Source organism: Poecilia reticulata, linkage group LG10 (assembly GCF_000633615.1).
Source record: "Poecilia reticulata strain Guanapo linkage group LG10, Guppy_female_1.0+MT, whole genome shotgun sequence".
In the NCBI taxonomy this organism is placed as follows: domain Eukaryota; kingdom Metazoa; phylum Chordata; class Actinopteri; order Cyprinodontiformes; family Poeciliidae; genus Poecilia; species Poecilia reticulata.
The window spans coordinates 5152691-5177586 of NC_024340.1; the positions used below are offsets into that span (position 1 = coordinate 5152691).

Here is a 24896-nt window from a genome sequence, read left to right on the forward strand (position 1 = left end):
GTATATATATATATATATATATATAAGTGATTCTGATATATATCGACCTGACCTAGGTCAGGTTGATTAAAAATGTAATTTTATTTTATTTTTTTAAATTGCTCAACTGGGAGCCTGTACCTTAGCATCTTTACATTTCCAAAACATTATTTGTCATATTTGCATGCATAAGGTTGAGAAATAACAAAAAAAAAAAAATCTGGGAAAATTAAAAGCCATTTTGTCCCTATTCTCAAGAATCACTCATATATAATAACGGTATTTAATCAAATGAAATTGCTTATAATTCTGCCAGAGTAAGGTCCTTCTATCAAATGACCCTGATTGGTAGGATTTATTTAACATTTGGAGCTGATTTATTAGCTTACAGTGGACTCCAAACCCATCGTCTCTATCTCTCATTCTCTCAATAGTCAAAGTTCATCCAAACAAACTCTTTCATCACTTCGGGCTGATAGCTAACGCGTGGTAAATACTAGTATGTCGTTTTAAATACCAGACTGGTTCCATGACTGCAGTGAAAAGCCTAGTAATGAACAGGTGGAACTAATTGCTCTCGCAACGACGTCTGGTCTCCAGGGTGACAGGTAGTCTCCTAGATATGTGGACTCATTTATGCTAACGTTTATCTATTTTAGTAATGTATTTACATTCTAAAAAACGTTGCATGCTGGGGAGGTGGTAAGATATTTTTTTTATGTCTTCTTACGCATTTATTTTTAGAAGTTAGTTGAAGTTTGACATAAGCTGAGATACTCCAGGACTCTTGACTAGCAAAACTAACTCGCAGTTAGCACCGTTTTTATTTTCACTGACGGCTGGAATTCACTGTGTTAGTTGTAAGTTAGCGGTAACCGCCGTCCTGCAACCAGTAACACGTCTTATTTAAAGTCAAAAACATGTTCTGTTATAGGAGTTTGACCCGCTGACGACTGTCGTGTTCAAACCAGCTGAAGGAGAACAGACGGGGTCAATCTATCAGGTGTTAAAGAGCAAGGTTTTGATCAGAAACGGACTTCTAGAGAGTTAAGGTAATAAGGTTTCATGTATGTCTTTTAACTACAACCTTTTAAGTAATAGCGTCTTCTTTACAAAGTGAGTGTATACATGAAATTCAGAGTAATCTGTCATGGTCTATAGACTATATAGGGGAGGCAGTGACTGATAACTAAGTGAAAACAACAAACCATGCAGGTATTTTGATTTTTCCAGCTGTTTAATATCCAGATGTTCTGCTTTGGACTTTCACAGCCTTGACTATTTCTAGGAATATCACACAAACTGTACCTTGATCCAGCCTCAGATACACAAACAGGCTGGAGTCTATGGTCAGTCTAGATCTCAGCCTGAATGTGGTTGTAGAATTTAGCGCTGTGCCCATTTATCACATCTAGATCTTTTTTTTTTTTTTTTTTATGTGATCTGAAAATCAGAGATGTCGTTTGTGTAATTGTAATTTGATAAAATGGGCTCTGTCTTGGGTAATTTTTTTGCCTTGTGAATATTGTATAAACTTTATTTTTAGGACTCTAAAGTGGGACGAAAGTGAGACATATTCTAGACAGATCATCAGTCCATCACGAGCAGTTAGGGTCATCTTGTGCTGCACATTGGCATTCCACATGTCTTAACCTTTTTGTGTCGCTTTAGTTTGTTTTGTCCTGGTTTTGAGTGAAGTTGGCCACCCCACCTCCTTCAAATCAGACAAAATGGGTGTCAAATTGTTTGTGCCACTATCATTTTAAGGATATTACGAAATGTTTCTAGAGGTCATGAAAGGTCAACCAGCCCTCTTCTTAAAATCAGACAAAATTGGTGTCAATCACCTTGACAATGTTTGTGTAGCAAAAAAATTTTGTCTGTGATTCTTTGGCTTTGGAGATACTGATGAAAGTTTAAAGGCCAGTTAGATGTAGTAAAGTGGGGATTTGAGGGGGTGCTTTTTGACCTTTTTACTTTTAAACTTATCCTTAAAAAAACTCACTCAAGTTGTTCACAAAATTGTATCTCGTTCTACAGCTTTTTTTGGTTTATTTGTTTATTTGTTTGGATTTATGTTTCACTTTTAGGCAAAGTTGCATCTTTTCCTTTTTAGATTTTTATTAGATTTTTTTTGCTCATCAACTTGGAGCATTTTTTTCTACTTTAAAGCAGCATTTCCTCTTAGTGAAACTTTCCCATTGTCATACAGTTACAGTAAACTAATTGTTGTGCATTCAGTGGAGTCCTTTAGACTGAACTCAGACTGAAGGATGGCTTGTGCTAATTTTACCAGAATATCTTTTACCTTACCCAGAACTGCTTTCTTGTGTTTTTTATTTAATCCCTGTTGACCTTGAATCCAGCAGCTTGACCTGCTGCCCCTTTGGGCAGCAGACTATCATCTTGTCAAAGTTTTTGGTGGCTGCTCCCATTACTCATACCACCTTCTTGAGTGTTACAGATTATGTTCACCTACCCGTGCAAAGATAAAGACACTAACTTTGATTCAGTTCAGTTTAATGATTAACCCAGGTACAAGGTTCTGCTATGTGCAAGTCACATTTTGTTGCAAATTAATTTGAGGTGTTCATGAAATATAACTTTAAGAAGCCAGATAGGGTAGGGTGTACCACATTATCAATTATGCCTGTCAAAACATACAGGGCAGTTTGTGTTCTGCCTTATTTGGTTAATATTGCTCAATGGCTTCAATTACATAACACTCCCATTTTAATAGGATTTCACAGGACATGCGACATCACAGCGCTCTGCAGAGATCAACTCTGTGCAGTGATTTATATGTCATCTTGACTCATGATTGGTTCTTTGGGTTGTCTGGCTTTATATAGATTAAGCAGAAATAGTGAGGGTTTTATGGAGTGGGGTCAGGATCAAATGACAAGCTGGTTCTGTTGAACATGAATGTTGTCAGCAAGGGCTTTTGAAAACGTATCAACTGTACTGACTGCTGTTTGTGTAATGCAATGTTGATTTTATTTTTGCCCCTTTTTTTACTTTTGGACAGTAACAGTGGCAACAATGTATTGTTTTTACAGCAGGGAGGAGTTGATTAGCAATTCAAAAACTTAAATATCTGAACTACAACTTCAACTCCACATCCCAGAGGAGTTGAAAAGGAGGCTTTATGGAGAGAGAGACATTCAAACCATCTCTTCCACCTATCATAATGGGCAAGGATCATTTCTCCAACTACAACTTCTCTATCCGGCTTTTTAACCAAAGAGGAGCTGCAAAAGCAACTTGGGTGGGTTAGCAGTTGCCTGCCAGCAACTGATGTGTCCAAGACGTGTTCCTGTGGAATATTGTCTCTGAACTGTTGGCATGTCATGATGATGATGACGTCGTCATGCGGCAACAGTCTTCACTCACAGGATTCTTCAGAGTTGAAGCAAGACTGACTGCTACCAGATGCCCTTCCTGCCAACAGCATCACCGTCCACAACTATCCAAACTTGGGAGATATGAGTTACAGCAACTTTTAATTTCACCTTTAGGATACATACAATATTTTTGACCTGAATTGAAAAGTTTGAGTTTTACTTCAAATTCCAGTGCGTCATTGGTGGGATACAGTGTCTGGTAGCCGTCCTGCTCCCTTCATTTTGTCCCACACACAAAAAGCTGCCTGATCCTTTCCTTCATAGCAGAAAGCCTTTGGCTGCTTAGCAACACTGAATGCCAACTCCGTCTGGCTGTCCGCGGCCACTCCCCTTTCAGTAGGATAAGGTGTCATGTCGCCTCGCTCCTTTTGTAAGCGTGCAACCCAACCGGGGGCGCAGTTCCTAGCTGGACCTTGACACGTGTGTGCAGGCAGAGCATGGAGAAACAAACTTCCTCTTGATGTCTTGCGCAGGAGCTGCTGGGAGAGCCTGCAGGAGGCCCGCATGGAGAAAATGATATTACTGAGGAGAACAAAAACCTAAACTAACAACTTCACAGGGGGCTTGTTCTCTCAGCCTTTGTTGGTATTGATGCACGGCTGAGTTTGAACACAAGACAAGAAGGCTGGTGGGATGGAGGCTGACTTGAAGCGACGTCTACCCAGCTGGCTGAGTTTGACGTTTGGAAGGAAAACTGGGATGGAAGACTCTCCTGAAACAAAATAAAATGTGAATGTATTTTTATTCACATCACTGGACGGATAAAGGACTAATAGATTCTGAAGGTTGGTTCATACTACACTGAAACACTCACTGAAAATGAGTTTCAGTTTTAGCAGTATTTTTGTTTTAGTGATTCACAGCTTTGATCCCTCTGGCTCTGTTTTCCCATAAACACAGTCAGGACAGAGTCTGAAGTTGCTGTTCCTTATGTAACACTCATTGCTCATTTACATTTTTAACCAGGACAGTCACTGCTTTTTATCAGCATTTCACTTGGGGATTATATTACCTTTGATGGGTAGTCCCTGCCAAAGTTCAGTGTGTGCAACAATTCTTCAAGGCTTATGAATTCAGACTTGATTGTAAAGTTTGTAATGCACAACGAAGTGTGTTTCATGGATGGTAAGCCTAATTGATATTTACTCTATAAGGAATAAGGAGTTGTATAGGTTAAAATATAATTTTTTTTTAACTTACTGTAGCATTTTTAAATTTTTGCGTTGACTCGTGTTTTTTAACTATATGCCTATATTGTTTTTTTTTTTCTCCAACTCTAAATGTGTTGATTCCTGTTACCAGGTGTTTTATTACAAGATTTAGATGGCAATGAATATTTTATAAAAGTAGTTAAAAGCTGTTCAGTGTCATTTTACTTTATGTTGGATTGCACAATAACGGACAACACTGCAACCACAAAGAACCACTTTGTAATATTTAGTTGCTATTATATTTTCAAAGAAAGGCATTCACAGCGTGCTTGCTGATAATTTATCCCATCTGTGTAGGAACTTTCACAGCCTTAGATGCCTTCACATGACCAAGAATTCACCTGCCAAGTTGTTCAAAGAACTTTCATTCATTGTCTAAATATGCTTGATGCTTAAATTAAATGTAATTCAATTACAGTAATAACTGTTTATCTTACTGTGGTGTGACCTTAACTTGGACGATTCTGCATTTTTTTCAGTGTATGTGGTTTTTTACAACTCTTTCTTCACAATGTTAGACCTTACTAAGCAATGAAACGATAAATAATCCAAGCCATTAAAGCCACAGCCAAGCATTAGTAGACTGCCTTAGAAAAAAAAGGAATTTTAAGTTTTAACAAATAGGAAGGATTTTAAAGGGAACTACTTGATTTGTACATTGAGCTGTCCAAGGATTTAAATATTTGTATTTGGATAGATTTAAAATTTTTATTTATTTTTAAATGGTAAAGAATGCCCTCAGTCTTTCTAGTTTTAATGTTTTTATGGTATTTGTGATCTGATCTCTGTACTCTGTTTTGTTTCTACAGTGGTGCCTTTGTTGTTGTTTCTGGCAAGCTTTGCTGTGCAACCTGCTTAAGCAAACACAATAGTGCCACAGCAAAGCTATTAAGATGTCAACATCTCAGACTGAACGGCTGCTGGCCTAATAGTTTATTTAGGGTTAGACTTGTTATTAATTCACATCAGTTGGCTCATTTTAGTTTGCTTCCATTTTATCAAAATTGTTTTAACATGAAGTTTAAGTATTTTCCATAAAATTATATAAGCTGACATCAGTCATAGTTGATTCCAGTTCAATTGAAGTTTGGCATATTAACACATCTGGGCCTATGTCATGACCTCCCACTTTGAGTATTTCTGTAAAATTTATAAAAAGTATATTTTTAATTGTTTAGAAAGAAAGTGACATTTCTTTCTTTTTCTTATTCAGGCCTGCTCAACAAATGTGATGGATTACAGGGGTGTTGGCCAAAAGACCAAACTTGAATCCAGTCCTGACTCTACAATGGCTAAGACATTTAATTTACCAAGTGACTCCTGTGAGAGCTCAGCAGATACCCCAACGAGAGACGGGCAACTTTCTACATCACCCGACTCCGACGGCATTTCCAGCCTGAGTGAAAGAGAAGCCAGTGGCTCCCCTTACATCAACACAGACCACTGTCTAAACGAACATTCCTCTGTGGGCAACAGCCACACTTCCACCTCAGCACAGCAGGATCTTCTCACCATTGTAACTTCAAATATGAATGAAACATTTATTAACGCACCTGTAATTAGAAGTCCGAATTCCCAGGACAAAAGTTTGAGCCTTGCTCATCATGGACAAACTGGACCTGAGACGGATGAGAGCTCTAGTAAACATGGAGAACAAGACGATAAGAATGAGGAGATCGCCTCAAACGTGGCTGGAGGAGAAGGCAAGTTGAGTTCAAGTGACACTTTCTGTTGTGGACACAGTGGGAATGGGCACATCTTACTAAGCTCTGGAGAAATGGTGGTGAGAAGTCGCTGTTCATGTCTGGAAGATCAATCCCTCATGATATTCTCCTCGATGGAGGATTCAAGCGTTTCTGCTACCGCAGGCACCATGTCTATGCCTTTAGAGTCTATCATGCCAGATGTTTGCAAAGCATCCACAGAGCAAGAGACCAAGGAAAGCATGGGACATTCTACTCTTGGTGTGACTTTCAACCAGGCAAACAGTTTGGATAATCTCACTGAGGAAATTGATATGTCAGCATTCGGCTCCCATGTACCACTGCCAAGTGAAGGTGGTCTTTTCTTAACCTTTATTTGTGAAACACCGACCGACCAGACAAACCAGGTCAAGTCTTCCGGTGCTGACGCAGAGCTTCTGCCTCGGGTTACAGAAGAGTTTACTTCAGAACTTGGCAAAACCTTTGGGTCCGCTGTGTCAGGAGCGCAGGACAGCGATGGCGACATTCATACGTCCACTCCGGTGCAGTGCATTGTGAATAAGATACCCAACCTCTCCGCTCTCCTCTCTCCTTTCAATGAAAATGTTAACAGCCCAAGTTTGCAGCTCGAGAAAAGGAAGCACATTTTTGTCGCCTCTAAAGAGCCTCCGGTTGCAGGACTCACACCATCAATCTGCAAAGTCAAGAAAACAGAATTGCAGAAGGTTCCCATATCCAACATTGATACTGCGAAATTTAAAAATGTAACTAGAATGGCACAGCAAGCAGCTGTACCAGGCACTGATAAACTACAAAGGTCCCGGCAGGTAAAAAAAAATGGTGAGGTTAATAAAAAAAACACTTTTAGGTTTACCACTGCCAAAGTTATGGGCAGAAATATGGGCGCCTCTGCTACCTCTAAAACATTTGGTCCTATTGGACAAGTTAAAAGAGCTGCTGCTTCAGGACTAACTGGCAAATCTTCACATGGGTGTGATGCAGTATCTTCACCTGATCTCCATCCAGCTGTCCAAGAATATGTTCCAGTGGTCCAGTTTAGTGTAAACAGCTTTGAAGTTATGCCAGCAAACACCAGCCAAGTATCCAAGGAATCTGCACAACATCCTGGCGGCCTGAGCAGTACTTCGGAAATGTCGTCTAGACGGAGCCAAGTGGATCCCAAACCCACTCCAAAGAAGGGTGTTTCAAACAAAACTGGGGTCGGCTCAGGTTCAGCTGCTGGTCAAGACAGGTTGTGGGCTCGCCGCTACGCTGATGGTTTGCCCAAAGACAAGAAAGCAACTCAAGGGGTCGCGGCTGGTTTTCCAGCTTCTCGAGATGATGGTGGCAAGAACTCAACCAAAGCAGGCAGTCCGAAGTGCCCTTCTCAGCTTAAGCACGTTGAAGAAGCAAACAGTCCTGCGAACAACTCAAGAGGAGTAAAGAAGACCAGTTTGGTGGTGAGTGGATACTTGAACATACACCGTTTGGACAGTATATTTTGCATGGGGTTTACATTTTGTTTTGTTTTTCCCTGTCTCCCAGGCAGAAGCCAGCAAGTCAGCGGGAGCTCAGCTGAATGAAAATAAAAGTAGAACTCAAGATCTTGGTTCTCCCAGACAAGATAGAGGAGCATCACTTCCCCAGCCTCCAGCTGCCAGTCCCAGACTCGCCCCTCTGCCAGTCAGGTCCAAACGGGGAGCCTTGAGAACGACTGAGAGCAGGATCACAGGAACTGTTGGGAAGGCCCAAACAAGCACAAGTAGCAAAGGTAGGCTAATCTTTCAATTAAGTTTATTTATTAGTCCCAGAAAAACACTGGACACTACTGAGCTTGTGGTCATGCTAAAGTAATGAGTGAGATGGGTTCAAGTTAAAGATTCATTTGGATACCTCTATTCTCCAAGTGATTCATGCTAAGTATATTATTTAAAATGTATTGATTTTAGTCATTTCTTTCTAAATAAAAAATGTACTAAAATATAACATACAGCTCTGGAAAAATTTAAGAGACCACTTTATATTATCAGTGTACTTGTGTAACAAGTACAGCGATGAATTTGGAAGGTCATAAAAGACACAAATTATCTCCAAATGATCTGAGAAAAATGAAACCTGAAGCTGCCAGGAACTCATTCTTCTTTAGTGTAATATGCCAGAACTGCAGACTAGCAGAAATACACAGAAGTAGAAGTGGTTTAATGCTCTGGCACTTGGACAACGTAATAAAGGCTGAAATCCTTTAGTTTTCTAAAATAATAATAATTAAAAAATTGGTTCTCAAAAATAACCAAAACATCTCTCCAGTTGTCACTTTTTGAAATTGGTTACTAAAATTAATTAATTCATTATTTTTCATTCAAAATGAATTCTGTAATTTATTGAGATATACCTGCTAGTTTGGCAGCCAACTATGTAGTTGGCTGTATCATATGTATACATAATGTTATCATAATGTTGAATGAAGCAGGCTGCTGTAGCATGGTCTCGCCATCAGATGGTGACATTGAGCATATTCTGATATGGGCTCAAGCGGCTACACCACTTTAGAAAACAGTGTGGCATTTGGTGGTTTACGTATGAATTTTAGCTGGAGAGTTTCTGGTATTTTATTTACAATCAAAAGAAAGTACAATGTTTCTTTTTATTAAATCTTTGTCATTTTGTGTGTTTTTTTTTTTCATTTTCTCAATTGCGTACCAGGCAGTCACAAAGCAGTGGGAACAGAGGAGACATCCACAGGCATTAAGCTCCATCAAAATGCACCCAAGCCTCTTCAAACTCCCGGTCGCTCCTCACTCGTGGGCCGTTCCTTAGATCCTGTTAGACCCCCAAAGAAGAACCCGGTTCTGGGTCAGGATTCTAAGAATACACCAGGTGAGGCTTATTGATATGCAGAAATAAGGACAGCTACTGCAGGCTAATACACAAATGTGTAAAATCGTTTTTTAGTGTGAAGACCACAATTTTTTTTTTACCCACTGACTATACAGCTGGAACAGGAGGGCAATTGTTGACCAATTTCAGGCCTTGACCTTAATATGAATATTTTTCTTTCTTTTTTTTCTTTGTTTCTCTTTCTAAAATATGTTTTAAATAAACTTGTCTCAAGGCCAATAGTATAAAGCATGAGGACCTCTGTTATGAACTGGTCCTCTCACCCAGAATATTCAATGGACTGCAGCCTGCTGTGATTGGCTGAGAGAACCCGTACTTCAAACTGGTGAACCCCACCTTGTGTTGTCATGGTAACGCTCGCTGTTCCACTCTACTTAACACAACGTAGCCTGGAGGAGTAAAAGCAGACACATTCAGACCCATGTCCTCTGAGGTGGACAGAAAGCAAAGTCTCCAAATTCTGAGCTGAAAACCTATGGATGGCTACACCGGACTTCGAAGCTGCACCTGGACTGAGTCCCCAGCTCACGTCTTCCATAACTCCTCTGTAGGCGGATGTAACCATGCAGAATCCAGCTGTCACCTCGCGCTGCTGACGTGTCTGCTCATCGGATCCTATCGCCTCTGTATCGTCCCTTTGTTGACTGCGTTTCATGGAAATGGTAGAAAGCTTTGGAAACGCAACAACAAATTACAAGTTGCTGTTTCTGTTTACTGTTAGGTAGACTTGTAGCATTCAGGTTTAGCAGAAACTGTAATTTTGCAAAGTATGTAAAACTTTCATGTTTTGTTTTATTTTTTCCCTGGCAAATGGTAGTCATGATGATCAACATTCTGTTCATAATTTTGTTTTTTGTTGATTTAACAGAATAGAATTTTATTTTTAGTTCAAAAATACTTTATTGATCCCAACGTGATTATTGGCTTGTTTTATGCTCTGCAGTTGAAATATTAAATTGTTCTGAATTTACATGCCCACTCTGTTTTTAACCCATTCATGTCTATAATTGTTCCTTAGTTTTCGGAGGAGCTGCACAGAAATCAACACCAATTAAATCTTCTTTGCTGAAAGCCAAACTTATTTCAGCTCCTTCAAGAAACAATGGATCAGGTAGGAATGTTATGGGTCTGAGGTAATATTGTACAAATTTTGTAAAGACAATAGTTGAGGTTTTTTAAATTGAGGTTCTGTCAAAATGTTTTAAGCAGTATAGATCTCTGTCAACATTTAGCATAAATGTAGGTTATTCAGTGCCACAGGCTGGCATTAATGGGTTATCCAAGAGTGGCTAAGATCAAGTCGGACTAAAGAAAAGTCATAGTGGTTTGTGTAAACGCTATTTTATGAAGCTTTTCAATACTGACACGTTTGCACTGGATGATAATTTAAACAGCAGACCTAGGAGTCAGTGTGCCACAAGTGACATTCCTGTTTGAAACCTTTGCTAAGAACACACTTTGCAAATCATATCCAGTCAGTGTAACTGTATGATAGAAAGGTAAAGTGATGTTAAAAGCAAAACATATGTTGCTGTTTAAGCGAACACCAGTTTTCTAGAACTGCGTTGCTCAGAGTGGCAGTATGTTGGAGTAGCTGACGTCAGATTTTGTTTTTTCATTTTTGAAACTTTCATTCATGCAATTCTGACAGAATAAATGCTTTTTTTTAATAACAACCATTCCTTCTGGTTTTGGATGCTGTGCAGCTGAATTTTTATTTTATTTTTTTACTAACAGTTCTTTCACTTTGCTCATTTGTTATGATGCGTAACCTTAGCAGCAAGGCGGCTTACAATAGAAGGCAGCTGATTAACATTGCAAAAGCTGAAATAATGCCACAACTGAAGCCAGAAATCCCAGTGAAGGTGAAAAGGAGGCGTCGTGGATGCAGAGCAGGAGTAAAGAGGAGAGGGAGAAGGAGGAACTTCAAGCATCTCTTTTGTCAATCATAATGGGCAACAGGAGATTGTTGGCTAACAAGATGGATGAGCTTCAAGCCTTGACAAGGACTCAGCAAGACTATAAGCAGAATCGTGTTCCCGACTCCAACGTCTCTCTGCCAGGATACCTAACCATACGAGCAGACCGAGATTTAAATGGCAGGAAAAGTAAAGGAGGTGGATTAGCAGTGCTTGTGTCATCCAGGACATGTTACTGTGAAGTGTCGTCCAGACATTGAACTCTTGGCATTAAGTTTTTGTCCATATTATTTACCAAGAGTGTTACCAGTGTTATTTTGGCAGCTTTCTACATCTCACCCTCAGCTGTTGACAGTAATGCATGAGATGTCATCAATTCTGTTGTTGCTAAGATACATACATAACACCCCAATGCATCTGTGGCATTATTAGTTTTTTTTTAATCGTACTTCACTCTCTTCTACTCTGCCAGCGTTTCACCAGTTTCTGCTGCTCCACCCGAGAAACCAAGACATTGGATTTGTTTTACGCAAATGTAAAGGACTCGTATAACTCCAAAACCAATTCCTCCTCTGGGGAAATCAGATCACAACCTTGTTTTTTTTTCTGCTCTGAAAAAAAAACAAAAAACACCTTGGTCAGAGGCTACCTGTAGCAAAAAACACTGTGAGAAAGTGATCACAGGAAGCTGAAGAAACCCTGCAGGGTTGTTTTTGAGGCTACAGATTGGATTGCTCTTTGTTCCACATGGAGATGACTGATTTGGCTCAGGAAAAAGTTCATCCTCCTCCTCTCCTGTCCCCAGCCAAACGGTCGGGCATCCCACTTTTCTTTAACCTACAGCTTTCCTGTCAAACCTCCATTGACTCATCTGCTTCCAATTTAGTCAATTTTATTTTATGTAGATAATCATCAGCTTCTGTGTAAATAACTATTCTAAGTAAAGTTGAAGACTGTTTAAAAGATCGTTTAATGGGAGTTACGAAAAAGATGTTTTCGAGACTGGAAGTTGTCCATTGTTGTAGTTTATCTGAGACTGGCTGTTAGATTCTGCCTCTAGGGCCAACTAATCTGGGGTTTTACTGAATAAAGATACTACGACAGCTTTCTGCCACAGGTTAGACATCAAATGATTGAAACTTTTTAACAGAACACAAACTTTAGAAATCCTCAACCATCCCTTTTGAAATAAAGTCTCAATTTATACAAATAGGCTAGCATAAGTCCTCTCTAGGAATGATTAGTGGGGGTTTTTTTGTCTATTTTAACATTTACAATCTAATCTTGTATTCTATCAAACATTGTATGGTATTGGCAGATGATGAAAACATTTTAATCATGATTTGATTGCATCACTTCTACCTGTGTTGAAGTTTTTCCTAGTTAGTTCAGCTTTATAGCTGCACACAAGTGTCAGTTTTCAGTGTTTAAAACCAGCATTCTGCTTCATGATGGGTTGGATTAACTTCAGCTTTTTCTCCCATGTGAATCTTCTCCTTGTAGCTACCTTGACTGCAGCTTCCACAAGCAAAGGATCATCAAGCTCTGCAGTCACTCCGCTGAAAAAGACAAACCATGGAAGACTTGTTGAAAAAACGGATTGTGGAACTGGTAAGGTTTCTTTTGTTGCTTTTAGGCATGGCCACCTTGCTTACTTGATTTATTTCAACACTCCTTTAAAATGTCTTGACGCAAGAATCGATGATCATTTGGGTTCTAATGCCATATTGAAAAGTCTAAAAACCTTTGGAGTTTACTTTTACAATCTCGGGCGTTACTTTTTCCTGATGCGTTACTTTATCTACAAACTAATATATGTTGGGTTTTTTTGTCATTTTTGTACCAATTTTTATTGAAATGACATCTTTTTATTTGTCATTTGCCAAATTGCAAACTGAGATTTTTTTAGTCAAACTCTGACCATGTTGATTCTTGAATTATTAAACGAAAATCCAGTGATAACTATTGGCTCGTTTAAAAATCAAGTTGGGCCATTTAAATGATTTTAAAACTCTTAGTTTAGGAACCAAAAGTTCACTTTAAAATCCTGTCTGTAGTCTGGTTCAGATGCTAATCAAAGCATTGAAACTGCTGTTATAATAAAACACTGTACTTATACAGATTTAATATTAATCTGTGTTTTTAAAATGCAGATTATTTTAAAAATATGTATTTTTAAATCTTTTTAAGGACATTTAAAAACAAAAAAAATTTTTGTAACTGTAAAACTGTTGAATAACACCCTGTGCCTGTGCTGTACTGCCCAATAGGTCATGTTCATTTTTGCTGTTTTTATGATATCTGAAGCATACTGATGGTAAAACCTGACTCTGTAAGTACTTTGAGCACAAAATCATTCTATTCATTCTGCAAAATTATAACGTTTTCAAATTGAAGATTTCTAGAAAATGTCAGTTTTTCTATGTTCTGCTTCATGTGAATATTTTTTGCTAGCGAAGAATATGAGGCGTCCTTATTGCTTTTTTAAAGCTCATCTAGTCTATTTCTCACATTTAGTTTTAGTCACTTGACAAAACCTGAGCAGCCCCATTCCTCCTGGTGCGAGAGCAAATTGAAATAAATGAGGGAAATGTTCTGTAGCCAGAGAGCTGCATTCAGTTACTCACTGTAGCTCTTCTGAGTGCTCCGCCCACATCGCCTGCTCTCTCCTCTCTCTCTCTGTTTGTATCCTGGCTCTGCTTCAGCACCACCATCATCATGCTTGTAAATGCAGCTATTAAAGACTTGCTTTTTTGACAAAAACTGAAGCTTACAGAATTAAGGAATATTTATTTTTTATTTTTTGCTCGTTTCCCCACATCACATCTATGATCCTGGGCCACAGCGGCTGGACATCCTTTATGCTCTCAGCTGGGAATTAGTTTTCTAACTTGGAAGGTTTGCCATGCTGAACTGGGTGCCCTCACTTTTTTCAAGTCTGTCGCTGTGGAGTAACTATTGCAACTTCTTTATGTTGTTTTAATTTAGTTATTCTCTTCCTGTCCTGATCAGAGAAATCTAAAAACGCTTCCAAAGTTGCTGGTGTGCACATCAAGGATGAGGCATCTACATTAGGACAACAATTTATTTTTATTGATATTATTATTGGCTGAATTATTTGTTTTTGAGTCATGTTATGGTCTCCAAAGCTCCCCCTCTCAACCATTCACGTGCGTCTGACCGCCAAAGGCTTACTGCGAAACATTCAGCTGCTGTCAGGATGCAGGAAAAGCCCTGTGGTTTTCAAAGCAGGTCTGTGAGGTATATATATATATATATATATATATATATATATATGTGTGTGTGTGTTTGATTGCTGTAGCATTACTATTTTTCTTTCTCCTTTCAAGTATGGTTAACTGTTCCTACAGGCTATTTTTAGTAATACTTCTTGATGGTTGGCCAAGCAAGTGGTTCAGGTTTCATTTACTTACCTCGCTCAGCAAAACCTGCAACTCCACAGAAGTATATTTGGATATGCTGGCAGTTTTACCAGCTGTAAACAAACACAGTTTTGAAGGCATATTGACATTCTTGGTTGGTTTGCATATTTTTTTAAGGTTCCGTCTTATGCAGCTGTCGAGCAAACTGTCTCTTTATTTCCTCACTGAAACAGAATATTCTGTTTACTCGGTGCATGAAAGTTATTTTGATCCGGGTCACTTTGTTGTGATCGGTCAGCAGTGTTCTGGGAACATGGCGCAGTAAATCAATATGTTGCTGCTTTCATAATAATCAAAACAGTCTTGAAGACAGACTGCAACCATGAACTAATAACACAAAAATATCACATTTAAAGTTAGAAATAGAATAGATCAGCCTTTATTGACCCACAAAGTGGGCAATCAAGTGCATCAGGAGTATGTTGACAAAGAAAAAAATGTTCTTTAAGTGTTAAAAGCAATATATGAAAAACAATGAGAGAAGCAATAACAATAAATATATACTGTACAAAAATAAAAATTTTAAAGCAAAACTCGTAGAATAACGCGGTGGTAAAGTTGCTCTGATCTCAGACAGTGACCCTCTGTTTAAATCCCTTTCTGTGCAGAGAATAGATATCAGTAATTGCTGCCACCAAGCACCATAACAAGTGTCTAATTGTGAGGGGTCTCCTTACCCATCATGCTTTGTGCTGCGATGTGATATCTCTGAACAGTGTCAGTGTGTTGACTTGACGCTACGTTTTCAATGTGGAGACATGTGACATGTCTGAAATGAAGGAGCAGCGTGTTTCTTCACGATTGTCTGGACTTTTAGAAGGACAAACTCCTGGGACTTGTTTGAAGAAACCAGTGAACAATGACGCACTTATATAAGCTAAAAATAAAAGTAGGCAATCTTGCGTGACTTTGATGCTGGACTACTTCTCAAGATCACTTCTGAATAATTTAATAGGTGACGCCATAAATTATTAAAATTCTGCAACGTTTTATAACGTCCACCTGTGGTCTTGGATAGAAGCCCAAGCAGTTTATTTTTATATAGGAATGTCGCTTCACGTCATGAATATATTTATGAGAAACGTGAAAGTCTATTTTGGGTCTAAATTTCCTAGTTAAATCTGAAATAATATTGTTACTTTCAATGTTGCAGACTAATAGAGATCTACTTATCATTTCATATTTATACAGCGTAAGCACAGGATACCATAAAGGACTTCTGATTATCTCGCTGAAACTAAAATGTGCTTATGTACAGGTCCTTCTCAAAAAATTAGCATATTGTGATAAAGTTCATTATTTTCCATAATGTAATGATAAAACTTAAACTGTCTTATATTTTGGATTCATTGCAAAAGGATTCCTGACCAAGTATTGAGTGCATAACTGAACATAATTATTTGAAGGTTGACTTTTTTGGTATTAAAACACATTTCTTTTATTGGTCAGATGAAATATGCAAATTTTTTGAGACAGGGATTTTGGGTTTTCATGAGCTGTATGCCAAAATCATCAGTATTAAAACAATAAAAGACCTGAAATACACTGCTCAAAAAAATAAAAGGAACACTTAAACACTTAAGTGAACACTTAAGTGTTCCCTTTATTTTTTTGAGCAGTGTATATCAGTTGGTGTGCAATGAATCTAAAATATATGACAGTTTAATTTTTATCATTACATTATGGAAAATAATTAACTTTATCACAATATGCTAATTTTTTTAGAAGAACCTGTATCTATTTACTGCAAGCTAATTTACTCTGAAAATCCAGCAGAGGGCAGTACAACTTCAAGACCTGCAGAAATTAGAGGTTTAATTCAGTGTTTTGTTGTTGTTTTCCTGTTATTGATATAGCTGTCTAACTAAATTAGGCAAAAACTTGATCTAAGGATATAAAGAATTAATATATAATGGGAACTTAGTACCTTAACGTCTAGAAACAGTGTGTTTTTATTGGAGAAGAAGGATTAATTGCCAGATGTTTATATTCATGTGTCAGAATAGAAAGATCCACTGAGTGAGATGTAGTGGAGTCTTTTAAAATTCAGAAACTCTTAAATCAGCAGCTCACTTTCTTATTTTGCAGAAAAGAAAACCCAGATAGATTGGGCGGAGGAGTCTGTTTACCAAAACATCCTACTTTTACACACTCATTAAGCCAACAGTGGAAAAATGTGCTCAGTCCCCAAAAGAGTCAAACTCACAACAATGCTGTTATGTAAACGGCATAATAACATTTATCTTTATCATGAATTAAACATTTTTATGACCATTGTTTTTTTGTTTTTTTTTCTATAAATGAACAGTAGCCACACAAACCGGACCTGTGTAAAACAAATAAATGTTACATAATCAGAGTTCTGTAGTCGATAGTTACTCAACTAAATGTAAGTGAGATAATGTAAAATTTTTAGGAAAAAAGCTACTTGAGTATTTTTAATAGGCTGTACTTTTTACTTGAGTAACTTTATCATGAAGTATTTCTACTCTTACTTGAGTAAAAGGTCTGGCTGCTCTTCCCACTTTGAGAAGCGTCACTGAATGAAGAACAATTTTGTTTGAACCAAAAATTCACCAGACAGAGACACACACCTGCGGTTTTTGTTAGAATTTTCATAAATTTTATATTGGAAAACATTGATATGGAATAAAAGTTTCCTTGACCTGAAATTATTTGAAATTATTTTTATTTTGGACTGTAAAATACATATTTATTTTGAAATATGTATTTTTTGAAATTTTGAAATATGAAATTTTGGTGTCGATCCATCTGATTGTGTCATTTTTAAATATTAAAGGATATTTTGATCAGTTGCTCAGTACTTGAGTTGAGTTTTTACCAAATACTTTTTGCTCCCGAGTAATTTCTTGAGCAGCTACTTTTGAATAAAAATATGCTGAAGTTGTGCTGCTCTTACTTAAGTATAAGTTTTGGTTACTCTACCTACATCTGTACATAATAAATAAAGCCAACGTCATTTAAAAACAATTGTTTTGAGTCACGCAAATGGAAGTTACTATCCATCACATTTATAAATAGAAACTTACCAATGTTATGCTTGTTAAAATATGGTTAAAAATGTCAAACCAACTAAACTGGAATGCAGTGATGAGTGAGACATTCTGTATTTGAGATAAAACTTAATGGCAAGATCAATATAATCATGCAGGAAGCCACTTCCTGCTCCTAGGTTACATTTATTATCGTCGATAAAAAATCGGTGGCTTCACGCTTTTATTTCTGAAATAAAAATGTTTTAACAGATATGTGCCCTAAATGCAGCATCATGGTGGTTCCAGATATTTTCATGCTCAGTTTGTTTCACTTCAACTCGACTCGTACAGGTTTGTGATCCTGTCCCCTCACTGGACTCGAGACATGTGCTTTATGTGCGCTGGAAGTGTTTTCTTCTGACTCCATGGCACTCTAGTGCTGGTAACAATGTCCTCTTCTTCAGTTAAATGGACGGCAGATGTCACGATTGTATTTACAACTCTCACTAGCACAACCTTTCTAAAATGAGTTGCCCTCGGCGACAGGTGCCTGGATTAAACTAAAATATGGAAAACTAATTGTATTTGAGGGGCAGCACTGCTACCCATCAGGCTGAATGATCAGGCAGTGCACTTCTGGATGGCAGTAATCCATTAAACCTGACAGACACTCATTGGTTGGGTGACTGTGTGTGTGTGGGGCTACACAGGGGGGTTTGCTAAAGATTAATGTTGTCCCAACAACTCATATTTTATTTTACAGTGGACAAAAACAAAGCCAAGACAGTCTCCAGGCAGCATCAACGGCAGCCTTCCCAACAAGCAAAGGGCTCTCCGTCTCCAACTGCGGCACAAGACGAGACGAAAGAACAGATAATCCATCGGCTCAAAGAACTCCTGACAGACAGCAACTGTAGGTTCCAGGCACTTGCCATCGTTCTGCAGCAAAATTTGGCTCAGGTGAGAGTTTTTAATTCTAGAGTATAATGAAGCTTTTCTACACTAGAAGAGTCTTTTTTTCAAAGACTAGGTTACATCTTACATTCCTGATGCCAGTTATGAGACTTAATGTTTAGTAATGTAATTCATTTTATTACAACAGCTCTGTAAGTTGATAACATAACAAAAATGTATTGGTGTTTTTTTAATTGACACAAAACCAAGCAGTGCTGTCCTGTTTGGTCTCAACAACAGATACTTTTCTGCCAGGTTAAATTACTAAAGCAGAATGTAGCGTCAATTACCTACCTCAAGGAAGGTATTTCAGTTTCACATCAGCTGAAATGCGTAAACTGTACAGCTGTAATTTTAGAGATTCCAAATTAATATAAATATTTTTTTTCTTTGTTATTGATAACTTATGCAATATAATGTCACATTTTTATTTCTATTTTGTTGACATAAAGCTATACTGCAAAAATACAAAATCTTACCAAGACAAAACTCACAAGTAACTTTTCAGCAAGATCCAGGAATTTGTTTTAAGTCAATAATTCCTTCATATTGAGGGAGAAAGTTCCAGTTTAATTTATCAGATTATATCACTTATAAGTGGAAAAAAATCTTCAAGTGGATCTAGTACTTTTTCATCAATATTAAGGAATTAATTACTTAGAACAAATTCCTATATGTTGCTGAAAAGTTACTTGTAAGTTGGTCTTATTTTAAGTGCACGAAGACATTTGCAGTAGAAACTAGACCAAAAATAATTGGTAAGATTTTTGTGGTTGTACAGTGCACCAAATGAAAAGCAGACATGGCTGGATATCGTCCAACCTTATAAATGTCTGCTTTTTTTTGTCAGTCAACTCTGGAGCAATCAAAGACAAATTTAATTTGTTCGTCTCTGCCAGGCTTTTGAGACAAAAGATTCCCTTTACATCAAATGACTGACCAAAGATGACGTCCTGTCGTATTTTTAAAAAGCGGTGTATAAAACAAGGATTTACTCGTTTAAAACAGACAAAATGATTCAAACGCTGACATTTTAAAATCTCTTTACAATCTCATATTAGCAATTAGTTTGCTTAGCTTCACGTGAATCTTTACTTTACCTGCAAGTCGGCTGCTTTTAATACCTGAAGAAGTCAGATACAAAACACCCAACTCTGTAAAGTTCAGAACTGCAAAGAATGGAAATGACCACAACACAGACATGTTGTGAAAACTACCGTTTCCTTTTAAATGGCCCTCTCTGGGACTGAAATGTCCAACTTTAAGACTTCTTTACTCAGTGATCTTGTCACTGGATACATTTTGTTCTCAGCATCAACCAGCTCAGAGTGTTTCCTCACCAGTTGATAAATCAGTGCATCTCCTACTTTATTATGATCCCTGCACTCTGTTGTGATACGAGTCTGAATGATGATAATGTATAAGGAGAGACGTCTGAGCTGCTGTATTTTTTATGAATTTATATGTAAATTATTCATGTACTCCACAAGATGCCAAGTGTTTCTCTTTCTTTGGAAACTATACACAGCAGTAACAGAAGCTCATATTTCAGACACCTCTTATGGGTTGATTCTTGTCTCACAATGACTGATCTTTATAGTATAGCAGTGTAGCTGCTGCTCCTTTATGAAGACACTAGCGCTGTATGGTATGTTCACTGTGTTCTTGAATAGTGTTATCCCGCATTATTCATCGGTTGGATGTTGCCAGGGGCAACAATGGCTGTTGATTTTTATTGTTCCTCTGGTTCAGTCTAGTTCCCTGTTTTTTAAAAATTCTTTTAGAAAACGTGTTTGTTACACGAAGTCGCCTTTGTGCTTCGTTTCCTCTGCTGACTTTTACTCCTGAGACATTTCTTGCGACTGTAAGTTGATTCAGAGTTCATGTGATTTATGACCTAATCGGATAAAACTCAGTGTTTGGAACAGTTTTTGTTAAACCCTATGAATTAATTTAAATATTCAGGGAGGGTTTTGGAGGAACGGCAGCAGCACGGCTCTCTGTGACGTTCTCTCCGCTGCCTGTTGTCACGGTGGAACAGATTTTGAGCTGGATCCGTTTAATGTCCGTAGCGGCCTCTGAAATGTGGCAGCTGTGTCTCAGGCACAGAGCGTGATCTTTACTCACTGATGTTTGACTCATGTCCTTGTGTTTTTGGCAGCATGGTTGTGAAACCAAATGCATTACCAAATCTTAAAACACACACTTGTTCCTCTGGCAGATAAAGCAGCTGTCCCAGCCTCCTCCCACTGACTCCACTTATTATTGCATAATAAACTTCTTTATTTTCTACTTCACACCTGTTAAATACCAACATCTGTCACTCACGACAGTTATAACATATATTAAGGAGCATTATGTGTGTGTACTTTTTTTAATAATCTCCATAATCGTGTAGTGAAGAATGGAATCTGGTGGCCACTCATCATGCCAATAATAGGAGGCAGGCGTCTGCCATCGCGGCGTGAGAACGTCCCAGCTGTTGACTTGATATGGTTATGAACTGCTGCCAAGCACTAAGCAGAGACTGTGTCCTGCTGCTGCTCCTTATCACCTGTTTGGACAGGGTGAAGTGTTGCTTCTGGTTCCCCCAGGCTGCCTGCTTTCCCGTTTCTGCTTCAGCTGAGGCTTTGCAAAGCCTGACGGCTTAACTGGTAAACTATGGCTTCAAAAGGTTTAACTTTTTGTTATTTTGTCAAATTATATTTTCTAAAAATGTATTGAGATTTTGTTTCATAAAGCCAAACAACGGTGCACAATTGAAGTGTAGAGAGAGATGCATATGTGTTCTTAAATTCCTTTTACTTGTAGAAATCTGAAATGTACGGAGTGCATTTGTATTTTGCCCCACTCAATGCAACGCCCCTAAAATAAATCCGGTGCAAGAAATTACTTTCATCAATCAGAAGTTTAGTAAATGAGGCCCATTTCAGGTCTGAATGCTAACTTCAACATCGACCATTATCAGCTCAGTAAAGACCACATGACCAAAGTACCTGCTTTTAAAAGCTGTTGACGTATCGTATGTACGATAATTCATACTGACATGTTTAGTCAGTATAAATGAGTAAGGTTGTATTTTTGTGTTTTTTGTTCTGTTCTGTGACCATAATATTTTGTCATATTGTGGTCCTGAACAAGTCGTTGTTGAAAATGGGAATTTGTTGTCAATCAACTTACCTGTTAAAAGAAAAAAAAGTTAAATGAAAACTTATTTACATGTAAATTTTACTGTTCAGTTTCCTCAGAGATTCATTATATGACATTACTTAACAAATATCAACATTTACTGTTCGGTTTCCAGATGTGTAAAGCTAAAATAAGCATATCCCCAAAATGTCTGCAGCTAACGGTGGTACTGCAAAGTAATCACTCAGACAAATGCATGCCACACTTTTCAGATTATACTTATAAAATACTTTAATCAGAGAGGATCATTTTTATTTCCCTTTCCATTATGCATTAGAAATAAAATTAGGATTTATTTTAGCTATAAAAAAATCTCATTTTTCTGCATTTTTGCAAACTAATAAGATCGGTGCATTTATTTTTGTAAATAAGGTTGACATGCATAAATTTGTGGCTGATTTACAAAGTATTTTATATTCCAACCTCATTTATCTGTTGCAATTTCTCAATAATTCCAGAAAACTGGAAACCTGACCTCTTACCTCGGTCCATACTGTCATGTTACTCTCTACCAAGAGTATCATCTTCATATAAACATGATACTCTTGGCGGAGAGTAACATGATGTATACCTCTGGGAACACTTCTGCTGGAGAAAATATCTTCTTTCTTTCTCCAGCATCCTATTAAACTGGCAGGATCATGAACAACCAAACTGATTGAAATGGGCCATAAAACTTGTTTTAATTAAAGCTAAACGGGGAAAAAAAAAACAAAGACTGAAAACCGTCTGACTTTTTTAACCTTTAAGTATCGATCGCCTTAGTGAGCATAGTGATCTGTTCTTCTTTTTTTCATTGATTGCACGTTGACTGTAAGTGGCGTTGCTCATGGACAGGATGGTAAATTGATAGGTCACTGGATGAAATCAGCTTCCAGCCTGTGGCTGGGGGAGGGCAAACCAAGCTGCACTGGCTGTTTATGACCAGGGTGGTGTCACTGCGCCGGACGGGTCCGATCCCATCGGCCAGCTCTCTGCTCCATCTCGGTTCTCCTCCTCATATTGAAATGTCCTCTCTGCTGTGGGGGTTGTCCTAAAGCACTCTGTAGCCCGCCCCTCTTCTTCTTTTTTTTTTTTTTTTTTTGTAGATGAAATACGGTAGAGCAGCCACTTCTCTCTACTACCTCTGAAGCGGCTTTTTCAGTCCTGCCTCAGATGTGGTGAGCTCAGTCTGGGAGGGCATGCGTGTGGAGGTGGTACGTCCACCCGGACCGCTGTTCGTCCTGGATTACCGGGTCTCCATAGCAACCAGAGGGGGACTCCAGCACCCAGAGCCTCGGGCTGAGGCTGGATCATGGGCTGCGCTGGCAGCAAAGCTTGTCTTGGTGCTCACTGCGCTGCAGAGAGGGTAACTGGCTTCTACATTCTTGTTCTCCGCAGCGGGAAACGGATGCAGATCAGAGGGAATCCCCCTTGCTGATGTAAACTGAACTCTTTTTGGTGCCGTTTTGTCCTGCACAGCTCTGGCCGTCTTTAAATTACGTGGGCTGCATAACGTGATGTGCAGAGGGTCGGGTTGCGGATGTAAATCGACGTAGTAAGAGAGGAGGGAATTGAATAGTTTGTGGGTTGTTTCTGCGTCAGTTTGAATCGTAGCAGAAGCGCTGCAGCTCAAACCTGCAGCTGCAGCCCTGACTCAGGCAGGCTAAGGAAGTTTGGCTGACATGAGGAGTCTATGAAACTGGAAACATGAGTCGGATGTGACTCCATATCAGTCACCAGAGAACGTCTCTTCTGTCTTGTTGGGTTCTGATCCATAACTAGAACATTCTAGACAACCTGGGCTCATGAGATTCCTCTCTGTATTTGTAATATTAATGCAGGAGTTTGTTCCTCCTCCCTCTAATCAGTGCAGTAGCACTGAGAGAAGTCATTGTTTTTCCTTTGCAGTGTGATGATGCCACCACGCAGTGCAGGGAGCTGTCTGAGGAACTGGTCAGCCTTAAAGGAGAGCTGGGTAAGTTGCACCACAGCAGCAGTTATCACTTGAACTTGTGTCTCTTTTTATCCCCTGCTGATATGCCTTCTTAAAATTGTGTTGCCATTATAGCGTTGGACAAATCTAATTTAGCTCTTGATTTTACAATGGTAATCACATCTGTCACCATAAAGTTTGCTGGATGACAAATTGTCCCAGAAATTGCTGCGATAAACAATAATATTGGTACTGAGATAATTTTCAAGTAATATATCGATCATGACCAATATACTTTTGGTATAGTTCGACCAATAACTTCAATTGTGCAAAGAACAGTGGAACTGGAAGACGTTTTAAATATCTGAAGCCAAACAACCAGAAACGATAAATAAACCGAAGCCAAACAACCAGAAACGATAAATAAAACGAAAATAAGTTACACACATAATTGAAACCATAAATAAAATGCCTCAGTATATGTAGTTGCTCTTCAAAATATACTAATCAGAATGAAAATGATCACGCTCCTTTGAATTTATCGTGCAATGAATCCTTGATTGCGACAGACTTGATTACATCTAATGTATTTTCCACTGAAGAGTTGTCTGGTATTTTAAACTATTTTGCTGTAAATCGGGTTCCAGTTTAACTAGACTTGTTAGGTTAGACGTTTACCACCTGTAACAGTGGAGGCTCAGGAACTATAACAAGTCCTGTTTAAGTGTTGTCACGGCGACTAGCCTCGCACATGCATGTGTGCTTCAACACACACCAGTATTTATCTGCCCCCCGAGGCTTTGAAGGCCTTTTAGCTCCTCCCCCTCTGCGGCCGCCTCGGGACTCCCACATGACTGCTCTTATACACTGAATGTTGTTATATTTGTACTCTAACACAATCTTCTGTTCAGACTGGCTGGGTGACCCACACTGACCTTCAACAGGCCTGTTTGGGGTTTTTAGTGAAACGTTTTCTGGCTTTGTGGGTTTTTTAATTAGTTTTGTTTGGGGGGAGGAAGAAACATAAAAGGTCTGAAGTCACTGTGTGTCATCTTTTGCTTCCAGCTTTGAACGTAGATTATATAAATACCTCCTGTGAGATCTAGATGGCTTTAAAGCCCTATAATCAACAGATTTTCCCTCATTGGCTCGTTTCTTCTTTCCTGTTGTTGAGCTTTACGCACAACAGGTTAACCTACAGTCAGTCATTAATGAAATTACTAATGATCATTTCCCCTTTCACTTTATATATTCTCCATTTTGTTGTCCCAAAAAATACGAAACA

The 24896-nt window shown here is 38.4% G+C and overlaps 1 protein-coding gene across 7 annotated transcripts in view; it reads left to right on the forward strand.

Moving 5' to 3' along the window:
- The first annotated feature begins 492 nt into the window (after window positions 1–492).
- Window positions 493–24896, forward strand: part of mtus1a (microtubule associated tumor suppressor 1a) — a 30077-nt gene continuing 5673 nt past the window's right edge. For 3 of the 7 annotated variants that reach the window (XM_008419681.1, XM_008419684.1, XM_017307202.1), the window contains exons 1-9: window positions 594–681; window positions 914–1031; window positions 5808–7757; window positions 7843–8068; window positions 9001–9174; window positions 10214–10306; window positions 12618–12725; window positions 18317–18513; window positions 23587–23653. In XM_008419681.1, the coding sequence (XP_008417903.1) occupies window positions 5826–7757; window positions 7843–8068; window positions 9001–9174; window positions 10214–10306; window positions 12618–12725; window positions 18317–18513; window positions 23587–23653 (2797 nt within the window). In that variant the 5' untranslated portion in view covers window positions 594–681; window positions 914–1031; window positions 5808–5825. The other 4 variants (XM_008419682.1, XM_008419683.1, XM_017307203.1 and 1 more) reach the window with 4 other exon arrangements.